Consider the following 14,085-nt stretch of genomic DNA (forward strand, 5'->3'; position numbering starts at 1 on the left):
TCACAAGTTTGCGAAAACCTCGGGGGCTTTTATATCTTTCTGGCAGAGCGAAAGCCTCAGGATACCCCACCGAACGGGCCGCAAACCCGTAGTTGTGAATAACTTCAACTAGGGAAAGTAATGAGCCAAGAGACTTGTTTATTAAAAACGTCTTTTGCACCTTCTATCGCGAACAGCCAAGTCGGAACTCTTCGTCTCTCTATGCACCAGTATCATTGGCTCGTTGGGATATCCGCACTTGGCACACTCTGTTTTCGCTCTTCACGATGCCCACACCGAAGCGCCGAGAAACTTTGATATTAAAACCTCCGGACCGACTTTGTGGTGGATCCGGCGGTGCTGATGGGGGGAGCTGCCTAAATAAGGACTTTCTGCAAGGATTGTCGGGATATTTTCCCGAACATGTCGCTTCCCAAGCACTTGGCTTGGGGCACATTCATCTATGCGGGGTATATTAAACTTAAGCTTATGCTTAAAATTGATGGAGTGTGGCTCCTGGCTGGCGATTTTGAAGACGGGGATCCGGGAGGACCGAGTCAGTGGGAGTGGATATGACTCTCTTGCTCATTTCTGGAGATTATATATGTATGCAAGGCAACACTTGGCTTTCATAAAGAAGACAATTTGCAACAGCTTCTGTACCTGAAGACCTTCCTGCCAATCGAGTGTATTTCATCCTCGTCACTCTGGCCGCCGGTTCTAGTCTCGTACTCACCCATGCAGAGTGGTAATACGCCTAGGTAAGACGTGAATGGACCCCAGAGCTCGAGTGATAGATAGGTAAAAATTGTAGATTTGGATTCGATTCCCTGTAGGTCATCCTTTTTTTTTTCTTTCTTTCTTTCTTTCTCTTTCTTTCAGCAGATAATTTCCATATGTCGAACCTCTTTGCTGTGCAAATTGAACCTAGCTTGGCAGTAGGGTTGGGTGTACTTGCATGCAATTAATGAATTAAACAAAAAAAAAAAAAAAAAGGGTTGGGTGTACGTCTAGTGATGGGGGTGAGACTGCTCGAGACCGGACTCACCATTTGTGAAATTTCTCAGCAATGATGATCGCCCGCTCCCATAAGCTCATGAGAACGTTGCAACCATATTAATCCAATTCGGTATTGAATATACGCCGCCATAAAGACTTCAATGGCAAGAATAACAGGTAAGTCTAGCCTTAGTAGCAGTGGAAATTGATAGGAAAAGGGTTGGCACTTGGGGTCAACATTCCGCCAGGTTCTCTTCCTTTTCTGACCGTTTATAATTATTGCATGATAACAGACAATTTTGTGAGAGTGTTCTCATTAGAATGGCCCACTTATTTCCTTAAACATACTAGTATTACCTCGCTTATCCTAGTTCACACTGTCTCGAGACGTCGTCTTGAGACTTTTCTCTCAATTCTCGAGACGTCGTCTTGAGACTTTTCTCTCATTTCTCGAGACGTCGTCTTGAGACTTTTCTCTCAATTCTCGAGACCAAAAGTCACATGGGTTTCCCAAGAAGTCTCAGGCTCACCCCCATCACTATGTGCATCCTGATCCTAGAATCTAGACAGGTCAAAATCAGGGCACATCCTTGTTGCTCGATCAGACCCGGCCCAACAATGACACGTTTGTACGAAGATGCTGGACAATCCCGAGGATTATGCCATTTAGAAGACCTGGACACAAGAGGTAGACCACACAAAGCCATCACAGTATGTACGGCCTACATGTACCTACCAGATAACTACATACATGTACCCTGGTTTGCGCCATCTTTATTCAGGCTGCATACATGATACACGCACGTAGTAAGTTATGCATGTGTTCTTCTACGCTCGCTCTCTTTAGCAGTTAACGAATAGATTGCTGACAAGAGACACCAACTATACTTCTTTACCACGAAGATAACCAGAAAATGCAAGTGACGGAAACAGAGATAGTTTTAATGAGAGATCACCGCCACTCCATAAAAATAATCCTTGCCCTGAGCAACCGCATTTTCTGGTTCTTTTCGTGGTAAACAAGTACAATCAAACTGCGGTCAATCCGCCTAGCTAGCCGGCCCCGTTATCGTTCATTCATGTTTCATCAGACCCCCATATCCTTTCTTCTCTTGAGTACTTCCTGCTAAGACAATCTATTCGTTCCGCCACTTTCTGCTAGAAAAAAGGGAATCCTGCTCGAACCAGATGTCTCTCAGTCTTGTATTATACTTTCACATTCGAAATACAGCGCTCTAATTAGCTAAACACCGGAACAGACGGAGCCTCATCGCATATAATCCTTACACACTTCTTCGCAGTACTCCCACAACATCTCCCCGTTCTCTGGTAGCATTCTGTTTATGTCATCTCGTGGGGATGTTCCTATCCGGCACCAAGGAATTATATATTTGCCATTATACCTCTCCTCACTAATCTCAGGAGAAATTCCAGCAAAGAGGTAATTTATCGAGCCCCACTCAATAGGATGCATGAATAACCGCTATCTAGAGATCAGGAACGTATTCCGGAGGATATAAAAAGAAGTCCTACTCACAGTGCAATATATTACCCATTTAGGGTGACCCTGCTGTATATTGGTATCAGTTATCCAGCCTGGGTCAGCAGTCTACATTTAAGTCGTCAGTAATAATATCCAGACTGAGTAAACTGTTGTTATCATTAAATTTACCAGACTAAGGACACCCTTCCCAGCCCACCGCTTCGCTGCCTCGAGACCCATGGCAATATTGGCTGTTTTGCTTTGCCCATATTTCCAGAATGTACCCTCTTGTCGTAGCAGAGCTTCGAATTTATTCCCATGCCAACCGTGCTGGAAGTTAATATCCTCCCACAGAATTCCACCATTGCGAGGTGAGTTACTATGCCCCGATGAACCAACCTGAGATATATTAGAATAAGTACTGATGTAGGTCCGATCGCAGGATTCTCACCCAGATTACACGCACAGTATCCTTTTGGGTAGAAGGCATCTCAGAAGTCTTTGACATTAATGGAGTCAGGAATGACTGCAATAACCATGGTGCGATTGTGTTGACACATAGATTTAACTCCAGACCCTGTTCTTTATTTAGCTCTTAGTTATCACACGTCTGTGATACTGGGCTAGAAAATGAGGCATACCTGCTTTGTTTGGTCTGCTATGGTTTTAGCAACGCCGGCATTGTGCCAGACAACGTCTAATCGCTCTGCCTGCGCGAGAATTTCTTCGGCGGCAGGTCTTATCGTTGATAGATCCGAAAGATCCACATAGATGAACTTTAGTGTGCCCTTTGAGTTCAGAGAAGCTGACTGTATCTCAGAGATGGCTTTTTCACCATTCTGATGATTGCGACCAGCGAGAAAGACAGTCGCATGTTTTGAGTATAGAACCTATAAAGCTTGCTTTAGTGAACCGGTGATTCAAAAATAGACACGAATACTAACTAACCTTACAGAGTTCCAAACCGATCCCGGACGTGCTTCCGGTAACCAAATACACTTTACCCGCGAGACCGACGACATCTTTCTGAGTGAACTTGGGAGCACGAGTTCCAAACATCAATAAAGGTACGGTATGAATGATGAGGTAGAGATTGAAGAGAGGCAGGAATTTTCACTCCTAGAGATTAAAAGAGGGCAATTGATGACTGAGTAGGGTGTTAAATAGAATAAGGCACACCAATGCGGCGCGAACGGCGACTTGTCTGTTAACTGCCGATACCTATTCTGTCCCATGGTATGTAGCTCGGAGGCGAGCTTTACCTGGTTTATTGGTGTCTTGGGTGTTACTCTGTCCGATTTGATAAGCATGTCCACGCACATTTTGCCTGTTCAAGGATATTTATCCGATGTCCGTGCGTGTAATGCGCTCATAGAATATCACTCGACAATGCCAATTCCTGAGCGGGATTGGTGACGAGACGGTCAGGCCAATTGGGAGTGAATACCTCATCCCCGTCGCTACAATTATTCCATCGGCTGGTTCTTCTCTAGAAGTTTCAATAGGTCTGCCGATCTTTATAGTGAGTATGCATTCTCAGCTTTCTCATCACAGTGTAACTACATGCAGCCAGACACCCGCGCCCCGGATCAACCTCGCAAAACTACATCTAGTCATATGCCCTGCTTAAGGCCCTAAATATTCTTTAAACTATTACTAGTCGATCTTCACTTCGGGCTCTAGCTCATGTGTGTTATAACTGCGCCGGTAGTCTATTAAGAATAGGGCGCTCGAGGGACACTCAGTCGCTCATTGGTAGGGGCAGCTCACAGAGTGCACTTTAAAATATGTATGTGTTCGGTTTCCATACGCTTTACTATCACTTGTCTTTCTGTCAATACGGTACAACTTCATCGTGTGTTCTCTATCATTATCTATAACCGGCGCTGTCCCTTCTTCTGGATAGCTAAAACCTCCCGAAATAAAAGAGACATTTGCATCACAAAGTACAGATCCAGATGATCATGGAGGCACCTGGAACACTTAAACACATTTATTATCAAGAATGTAGATATACCGCCAGGAATAATATTTGTGTTACGATGTAGGTACACATATCGCGATACCATATTACCTACTTAGTAGCTACAGCCGGTTGCTCTCTCTAGGCTCTAGAGAGCAAAACAGGCCCTTGCGCAATTGCACCACGTTGTTGTGTTACAGGAACTGCGGAACACTGTTCTAGAGGCTTAGGACAATGAGGAATACGAGTGACGGGTTGTGATGCGAGGACGGTCGGGTAACGAAAGGACAAGCATAGAAAGGTATCGGGTAGTGGGGGAGCACGCGATGTTACCACACTAGTGTTATACTATTATGACGGCACGCTTACTATTGGGTGTCTCACCCGGAATAGAATAGGAAGCGGGGCTTACGGCTGTAGGCTGTTCTACTTAGGGAAGTAGGTCTAGGATAATAGTATGGTACAGCCCGATGACTGGCATTTGCAAGGTTCATGGTTACGCGTCGGAATTAGAATGGAGGACGGGACTATGCGGGGGCGCTTTTCTATCTGGGTTATCTTCGGGAACGTTATCTTATTCTATTATCGTTGTATCAGTTAGTATTAGAAAGCGGGCCTTGGCATAGGTTCCAACATGTATAAATAGGGCTTGATTCTCCGAAGACTTGAGGGTATCATCAACCATCAAGTCAAGGGAACCCGGTTTACAATATCATTAGTTTAAACGCTACAGAATTATCGCTTAGCACTAGCCATTTTCCTTAACACTATATTGTACCTTATCCCTAACTTTACTCTTTACCTATCGCATATACTACCAAAGTCTCGATAAGACAACTACTCGCTTAAACCAATACTCTGAGTATTTTGCTTAGTGGCGGATAGTCACCGTGCTCTCAGTAGAAGAATAAGCGCTTAGTCCATTAGAAAAGACCAAGGTACTATATGCACCCCCGAGTGGCAACAGCAGCCATTAACAACTACCTTTGCGCTACATCCTTCATCGTTCGAAGAGGAAGCGCCGAACATCTATACTGCGGATACCTCCACTACACAGGTTTCTTCGCAGAAGCAGGAACCACCGTTACCTTCGAGGAACACGACCCCGAAATCCTCAACTACCTAGAACTCTTCCCAATCAAGATCACTCTCTCCCAACGGTCTTTCGGACTTGCTCATCCAGCCCCCTGGTTCGTTGCTCAACCCTGGTGCATAAGGCAACCACAGCTCAAACTCGAGCAACTTAGCAATGTCAAGGGCTCATCAGCAACGGTCGGAGGAAGACTACAACATGGAGAGTTCAATCGCCTTGAGAGATCGAGGTATATTGGAAACCCAGGCGAAGAGGCGTCACAGGAAAGAGAGAGATGTGCCGATAGGCTCCCTCTTCACATCGACGAGGCAGGAAGAATCCTATGGGCAGGCGAGGAGGCGGCAGGTAGACCACCGGGAGTTCTCCCCATACGTCACCCCAATCAGAGAGAGATCCTCTACTCAGAGGCCCTCGGTGCCTCGGGTAATGGACGACGACGAGGATACCAACATGGACGTAGAGGAACGGCGGGTGGAGAACCCTTTTGGCGACCTTATTGGGCAAGAAGTCCAGCGACAAGGGGCCCCCGTGGTACAACAGCTCAGCCGCGGGATCGAGGAACTCAGCATGCACGTGCGGGATATCCCCATACTCAGGGAACTCACCCGGCAGCAGCAGGAGTATACCAACAAGATCGTCGAGGACCTCCACGCCAAGTTCGCTGGGGACAGAGCCGAACGCGACAGTCAGCTCAACCAGGTCATGGCTCAGCTACGAGCGGAATCCACCGCCACTACCAGCAACCTCGGCCAAGTCCTTGGGCAGATCGTGGAAGCTACTAGGGCGCATCAGGAAAGGCAGGAGCGACAGGATCAGCACATAAATGCGCTGACCAACTTCGTTCAACAACTCCCGAAAGATGGCCCTGTGCAGATACCCGCGGAGGTTATGGCTGCCCTCGAGAGGATGGAACGGGACAGACAAGCTGCGATGGAAGACCAGTTCGCAGGTACGAAAAAGAACCTGGAGGAGATAATTGAGCAGATGCGGGTAGCAGCCAATAGAACGGCAACAGCCCCCGAAGACTCAGGAGGCGGAGGCGTAGTACCCCCCCAACCCCCTCAGAACCCCCCTAGCAATTCCGGAGAGAGACCGGAAGAATCAGGGAACCAACCCCCCGTACCCCCTCGCTCCGAAGCAAGAAGCCAGCAAAGTGAGCAAGGAGGCAGGGGAGGCGATGGCAATAACGGCAACGGCGGAAACCGCGCAAAACCACGAGACCCATCCCCCTCAGACTCATCCAGCTCCTCCGATTCAGAGGACGATCGCCGAGCACGCGAACGAAGACAGAGAAAACGGGAGGAGCGAAGACGCCGTAACAGGCAGCAAGAGGTAGACCTCATGCACCCCCCTCGCGCCACCCTGGGAGATACGCCAAAACAGGCAAAAATCCCCTTCTCCGGAAAAGCCGACGAAGACGTACGACACTGGATCGACCAAATGGAAGTCTTAATTGAACTTCAGAGGAAAGTCCGGTGGGACGACCAAACTAAGATCCTGTGGGCATCCCTCGAACTTACCGGGAGTGCGGCAAAATTCTGGCGAAACTTCGTGGAGCGACTATCGGTAGACCCCAGCATCGGAACATGGGAGAATTTCAAAAACGAATTACGGATTCAGTACGGCAATCGAACAAGTCAAGAACAAGCCAAACAGAAGATGGATAAGCTCCGTCAAACTGGCATGATCGATGACTACATCAACGAAATGCAGAATCTGGAATGGGACGCGAAGGTCGGACCCATCGTAATGAAATCCATGATCCTAACAGGAATAAACTCCTCGCTGGAACAACGCCTCTCGAACGCGATCGAGGAACCAGAAGATTTCGCGGAATGGCTAGCCTGGGTTAGGAAGGTCGGACGTAAGGATCACGAGGTGAAGGCCCGGAAAGAGATCTTACGTGGCAAGGATGTCGTGAAACCTCGTGAGGAAAAATCGGAACGGCGAAAATCGCGCAACCCCGCACCTCGGAAAACTTTTTCCGCGCCAGCACACAACTCCAAGGCCTCGGATGACTTAGGTGTCACCAAGGACGAAAAGGAGAAGTGGCAAAAGGAAGGAAAGTGTTTCCGTTGTGGTAGAGATAACCACTTCGCGAAAGATTGCGTGGCGACGAGTAAGGTCAGGTTAACCGACCTGAAGAGGAAACGGTATCCTTCCGGAGGAAAGGACCACGGAAGGGAGGGTGAAAAGAAGCGGAAATTGGGCCCCCAGAATGAGGCATTTAGGGCAAGGATTACAACTTTGGAGGATCAAAATTGATTGGGTATTTCTATTTTTCGGTATCTCATGTTGCGTTACGGGTTTCTTTCTACTTTGGGTTATGAAGACAAGGGTTTTATGTATTACGGTTATTTTTATGGGTTGACCACGAGATTTTCTATATTTGTTTCGTTATACGCGCGGAAATTCAATTTTCTTTACACACACTCTGAGGATGGGGTTACACCCCGAAACGCCTGGTGCGTAAGTGTTGTACCATGATCTTCGTCAAACACTCGAACTCTCTATATAAACCCCATCACCCCGCGCTCAACGAAAAAACCATCGAAACCCACACCCAGAACCAATAAAAACCCCTTTATCAGACCAATAATAATAAACATGTCTTCCAACACACAAGAAACCCGCCTCGAGATCGAGATCTCTTGGGATCACCCCGCAACTAGTACCAAACATGTCGCAACAGTCAACGCACTCTTGGACAGTGGCACAGAGGACTGGATCATGTCCTGGGACTGCATCCACCGTGCAAAAATACCCACTCAACCTCGACCAAAGCCTCTCATCATCAGACAGGCCGACGGTACCCCTATGCCCAATTCCGGCACCCACATCACTCAACCCCTTACCCTCCGCATCGGCAACCATCTAGACAGGGCTATCACCTGTGAGGTTGGCTCGTTTGCAGGAGAAGACCTCGTCATACCACATCGATGGCTCAAGGAGCATCAACCAACCATCCATTGGGGACGCAACAGTGTCAGCTTCCATAGCAACAACTGTATAGTCAATGGATGTTTCGTATCAGTCGAGGACCTATACGATCAAGACCCAGAAGAGCTGGTCATCAGGCTGTTGAGGGCGTCACCCAAGAAGCAGACGACGATCGAGCAACACCCCTTTTGGGCAAGAGCATCGGTAAACGAGGCTCTCGTTAGTGCTATACCGGTGGAGTTTCAGGAATACGCCGACGTGTTCTCCAAGGAAGGAGCCGCTCGACTACCTGACCACTCTGAATGGGATCATACCATTCCTCTTATGGAAGGAAAGCAGCCGCCGTGGGGACCGATCTATTCGCTCTCCCCACCTGAAGATAAGGCACTCCGGGAGTATTTGGACGAGAACTTGCCCTCCGGCAAAGTAGTCCCCTCCACTAGCCCAGCAGCGGCACCCGTCCTGTTCGTTCCGAAAGCTAATGGTAAGCTTCGGTTATGTGTCGACTTTCGTGGTTTGAATGGAATCACAATCAAGAACCGTTATCCACTGCCACTCATGAACGAGCTGGCCGACGCAACGAAAGGAGCACTCTACTTCACGAAGATAGACCTGAAAAATGGCTATAATCTGATTAGGATTGCTAAGGGCGAAGAATGGAAAACCGCTTTCCGAACGAAATACGGCCTCTTCGAATATAGGGTAATGCCTTTCGGCTTGACCAATGCTCCTGCGTCGTTTCAGGTCATGGTCAATACCATATTCAAGGATCTTCTAGATCAAGGCGTAGTAGTCTACCTGGATGACATCTTAATGTATTCAAAGACTAGAGAAGAGCATACGACTCTTGTACGAGAAGTTTTGGAGCGACTGCGACGACACCATCTATACGGAAACCTCGAGAAAATGGAATGGTATCAACAGGAGGTAGAATTCCTGGGATTTATACTATCAGGAAAAGGGAACCGAGTATCACCAAAGAAAGTCCAGGCGATCGAAGGTTGGTTAGCCCCAACCAAGGTCAAGGAACTTCAATGCTTCCTCGGTTTCGCCAATTTCCTAAGACGGTTCATCCACCGATACTCTGAGGTTTGCAGACCCATGACCGATCTCCTGAAGAAAGGTTCCGTATGGAAATGGGGCAGGGAACAGCAAGACGCGTTCGACGAGCTCAAGAGGAGATTTACGTCTGCTCCAATACTCCGACACTATGACGAACACCGCGAAGCAATCGTGGAGACTGATGCGAGTGACTGGGCCGAGGCCGCAGTACTCTCTCAGGTGTTCGAGAACGGTATTCTACATCCGGTAGCTTACCACTCTCGCAAGTTCAACGAGGCAGAGGTTAACTATGAGATCTACGACAAGGAGATGCTCGCAATAGTTTCTGCTCTCTTGACTTGGAGACATTGGCTGGAAGGGACAGACATCCCTATCCAGATACATTCGGATCACCAAAACCTGCAGTATTTCACAACGACCAAGAAGTTGTCGAGAAGACAAGCCAGATGGGCCGAGAAGATAGCACCTTTTCGCTTCAAGATCCATTACCGACCAGGTGAAAAGAACGGCAAGCCAGATGCACTTACAAGGCGTCCGGAGTTCGCAATGGAAGGGGGAGTAATGCGTGAGCAGCCCGTAAAACAGCTACTCAGCGCAGAACAGTTTGTCAGAAAATCACGGACCAGCGTAGAAACTGGGTCCGAAGTGATTGGCAACCCCGAAGAGAAATGGAATCAGTTGGATCAGTGGTACAACATACCGAGCGTAGAGCTGCCTCAGCCACTACAGGGTTGGTATGAAGAGGAAAGACGATGGGTTCGGAGGATGGTTCCGGATGAACACCTCCCTGATTCAAACCTTGAGATCTTTGGACCACCGGAGGCTGCTATCGTAAAGTTAGAGCCTGCCGCTGAATGGAGTCCCGATTCGAATGACCCCACCCACGATGGTCGATGGGTAGTACCAGGCTACGCGGTCAAGCAGGTCATTGAGGAACATCATGATCGACCCGTAGCGGGGCATCTAGGAAGGGATAAAACCCTTGAGTTGATCGATAGGAACTACTGGTGGCCAGGAATGCCCACGGATGTAGCCAACTTCGTCAAGACTTGCGATGTATGCCAGAGAGCCAAGCAACGTCGGAGACACTTGTCACTCCCTCAACCCCTAGAGTTAGCCACCACACCTTGGACTGATATCTCAATGGATTTCGTAGTAGAAATGCCCAAGGAGAAATCAGGATTCCGTAACGTATTGGTAGTAGTGGACCGTTTTACGAAGATGGCTCACTTCATTCCAATGACGGGGATCAACGCGGAGCAGACCGCTAACGCATTTGTCAAAGACATCTGGCGTTTCCACGGACTTCCTAGGAGCATCGTCTCTGATAGAGGAACACAGTTCGTGTCAGCATTCTGGACGGCAATCACGGAAAGATTGGGGGTTCGTAGGAGACTCTCTACTTCATTCCACCCGCAAACCGACGGCCAGACAGAACGAACCAACCAACACATGGAAGGTTATATTCGGGCATATACGGCAGGAACAGGCAAGAAATGGAAGGACCTGTTACCTATCTGCGAATACGCCTACAACAATGCGAAGCATACGTCGACTGGGCAATCACCGTTCTACTGCAATTATGGCTTCCACCCTCGAACGGATTGGCCTACGGATGCAGAGATCGAACGATTAGACGCCAACGGGAACAACTACTTGGATGAGATCATCACGGCTCATGAGTTAGCAAGAGACACGCTACAGAAGACCTTCGACAGGATGGCGTCAAAGCCAGGACCGGCAGTACAGCGGTTCACTATCGGTCAGAAAGTCTTGCTGGACACTCGGAACCTAGGAGGATACTCCAAGTGGTCAGACAAGTTCACAGGGCCATTTACAGTTTCAGCAGTGGTGGGCAATCGGGCTTACCGTCTCGAACTTCCGGTAGAATGGAAGGTTCACGACGTCTTTCACGAGATGCTGCTGCGACCCTATCGTGAGGACCCGGATCCCACCAGAAAACAAAATACACGAAAGCGACTGGCAACACCCGAGCCACAGGAGGCATTGGCAGACGAGAATTTCCAGCCAACCTCGAACATACGACCCCATACGCGAAGTCGAGGCCCAGCGATCGATAATGACCGGGCTCATAAGCGACAACGGAACAGGCGGGACTAAGCTCGATACCTTTCCCTACTCTATGACTTTTCCCACAGGGTTTTTATTATAGAAGGGTTTTAACGGTCGAGGGCGACGTCTAGGAAGGGGGAGTAGTGTTACAGGAACTGCGGAACACTGTTCTAGAGGCTTAGGACAATGAGGAATACGAGTGACGGGTTGTGATGCGAGGACGGTCGGGTAACGAAAGGACAAGCATAGAAAGGTATCGGGTAGTGGGGGAGCACGCGATGTTACCACACTAGTGTTATACTATTATGACGGCACGCTTACTATTGGGTGTCTCACCCGGAATAGAATAGGAAGCGGGGCTTACGGCTGTAGGCTGTTCTACTTAGGGAAGTAGGTCTAGGATAATAGTATGGTACAGCCCGATGACTGGCAATTGCAAGGTTCATGGTTACGCGTCGGAATTAGAATGGAGGACGGGACTATGCGGGGGCGCTTTTCTATCTGGGTTATCTTCGGGAACGTTATCTTATTCTATTATCGTTGTATCAGTTAGTATTAGAAAGCGGGCCTTGGCATAGGTTCCAACATGTATAAATAGGGCTTGATTCTCCGAAGACTTGAGGGTATCATCAACCATCAAGTCAAGGGAACCCGGTTTACAATATCATTAGTTTAAACGCTACAGAATTATCGCTTAGCACTAGCCATTTTCCTTAACATGTTGATCATACTCATAGCATATGTGGAGGGCCCTGCAAGGCACGGCCAGGGACAGGGTCAGGCCCGACAGTGGAGTAGATATAATTGCCTTAAATTGTGCTAAAATATATTGCGATATGATATGGTATTTTTCGTTAATGATATTCCTACTATAAGAGCTCTCAGTGGAACTTATAGATTAGCGACCCAGCAACCAGAAAACCCACCTGTACATGTAGGTGCATAGTAGAGCCATTAATTCCTCACCTCCCCCAACCTCCAAAGTGCAACCTCCAGCAGGTGCCCCGTTATTTAAATAGAGCGGAGAGTCATTGGCCTGATTCCAAATTCGACCAGTTTAATTAACCCACACCTCCGGCCCGTCAGTGCACGTCATGCCGAGCTACCCAGGGCATGGCCGGGGGTATTTTCGAGAGCTTAAGTGTGATATATGTACTCGGGGCAGGCAAGAAGAACCTGAAAATGTAAGCTGCAAGTAGGGGCTCAATTTGGTGTAGCTTTTTGCCAGCCGCGAATCAGAGGTCGTTACAATAAAAAGTCATTTTCAGGTTCTTCTTGCCTGCCCCGAGTACCTACTGTTTACCCCTGGTTGACAGTTCGAGGCTTGAGCTCTGATCTGGGTTTGACAACTACTAAAGTATGGTCCAGCGCGGGGGATAAATGGGGAGGTTGACTAGCTACATAGGTAAAGGAGTGGGGTAGATTGAGCTGTCGGGGTCTCTTAGGCCGTGCGCACTTAAGCTTCATTACTTACAAGTCTTCTTATGCTGCGTCTCGAGCTGTGACGTTGGTAATAGCGGCTCAAAAACACCCCTCCCCCCCTCGTACCTGGCAAATAAGTATGGCTAGCTAGCACGAACCACCTTCACGGATTCTCACTCCGTGGGTCTTCATGTTCCTTTTGAGAAATATACTGCTCATCATGAACTCAACACTGCAGTCTGTAAACAACTGCCCAGTTACTCTCCGCCCCCCAAAGTGCACCCACCTTGATATTGAACCCCCCAGCCAGTTACTCACGATCCTTGGCGGCGCTGGCTGGTGGATAGATCAAACCCCTAGCCCTGACTAAATTTCAATATCGACAACCGATGATGCCGAGGCACACATACCCCGGTCTCGCTTAGACGGAGACAGGTGCGGGACGATCATCTTATCTTATCTTATCTCTCGGTTAACTACGGTCCTGAAGATAACCACGAGACTTTAGGATCGGCATTAGCGGAAAGATTGCCATATGTCCCTCTGCCTCAGGATCTCTCAGTGTCTTCCATCCGTGGAATGCGCGGGACCGGATACAGAACAGCCCGGAGACGTCAATGAGTGAGAGTGAGAGTGAGTGACAGGGAGATCCGGGACGTGCAGGGATGCCGAACATGGACGGCGACGGACTTGCAACGGGGCTCCGTGACAGTTTCGTGAAGCTGTTAATTGTATGTATTGCCTACGGAGAAGAAGGACAAGATACTTAGGAATGTGGCTGTAGGATAAGCTTACTTTGTGAATAAACAGCTGGAAATCGATTATGATAGTGGTTATTTATAGACACTTTTGTTTGATTGTTGCCTACGCGCGCCGAGGAGGAGGAAAGGAAGGAGACGGCGCACCCCCTGCACCAGCCATCCTTGGCCACATCCTGGGGCAGTCGATTCTGGGCAGTTGAGGTCTGCGCAACTACGTACCTGTGACATGTGTTTGTTGTGGTCTGGCTGCTATATATCTGGGTCGAGTTTGGTCCGTCATTATAAGTATATATCTACCATCACCACCCAC

The 14,085-nt window shown here is 48.5% G+C and overlaps 2 protein-coding genes across 2 annotated transcripts; both read right to left on the reverse strand.

Moving 5' to 3' along the window:
* Positions 1-2,245: 2,245 nt before the first annotated feature.
* LAJ45_04610 (uncharacterized protein) lies at positions 2,246-3,520 on the reverse strand (the record flags this gene model as incomplete). Its single annotated transcript, XM_046114188.1, has 6 exons — positions 2,246-2,461; positions 2,516-2,587; positions 2,651-2,860; positions 2,913-3,038; positions 3,103-3,351; positions 3,410-3,520. 6 exons carry the CDS (start codon positions 3,518-3,520, stop codon positions 2,246-2,248), a joined length of 984 nt encoding a protein of 327 aa, XP_045972710.1.
* Positions 3,521-13,161: 9,641 nt separating this feature from the next.
* On the reverse strand, positions 13,162-14,003 carry LAJ45_04611 (uncharacterized protein; the record flags this gene model as incomplete). The annotated part of the gene is made up of 5 exons (XM_046114189.1): positions 13,162-13,246; positions 13,301-13,350; positions 13,689-13,736; positions 13,810-13,824; positions 13,995-14,003. 5 exons carry the CDS (start codon positions 14,001-14,003, stop codon positions 13,162-13,164), a joined length of 207 nt encoding a protein of 68 aa, XP_045972711.1.
* Positions 14,004-14,085: the final 82 nt, after the last annotated feature.

The sequence above is a fragment of the Morchella importuna genome, assembly GCF_003444635.1.
Source record: "Morchella importuna strain M04M26 chromosome Unknown Morimp01GS011, whole genome shotgun sequence".
In the NCBI taxonomy this organism is placed as follows: Eukaryota; Fungi; Ascomycota; class Pezizomycetes; order Pezizales; family Morchellaceae; genus Morchella; species Morchella importuna.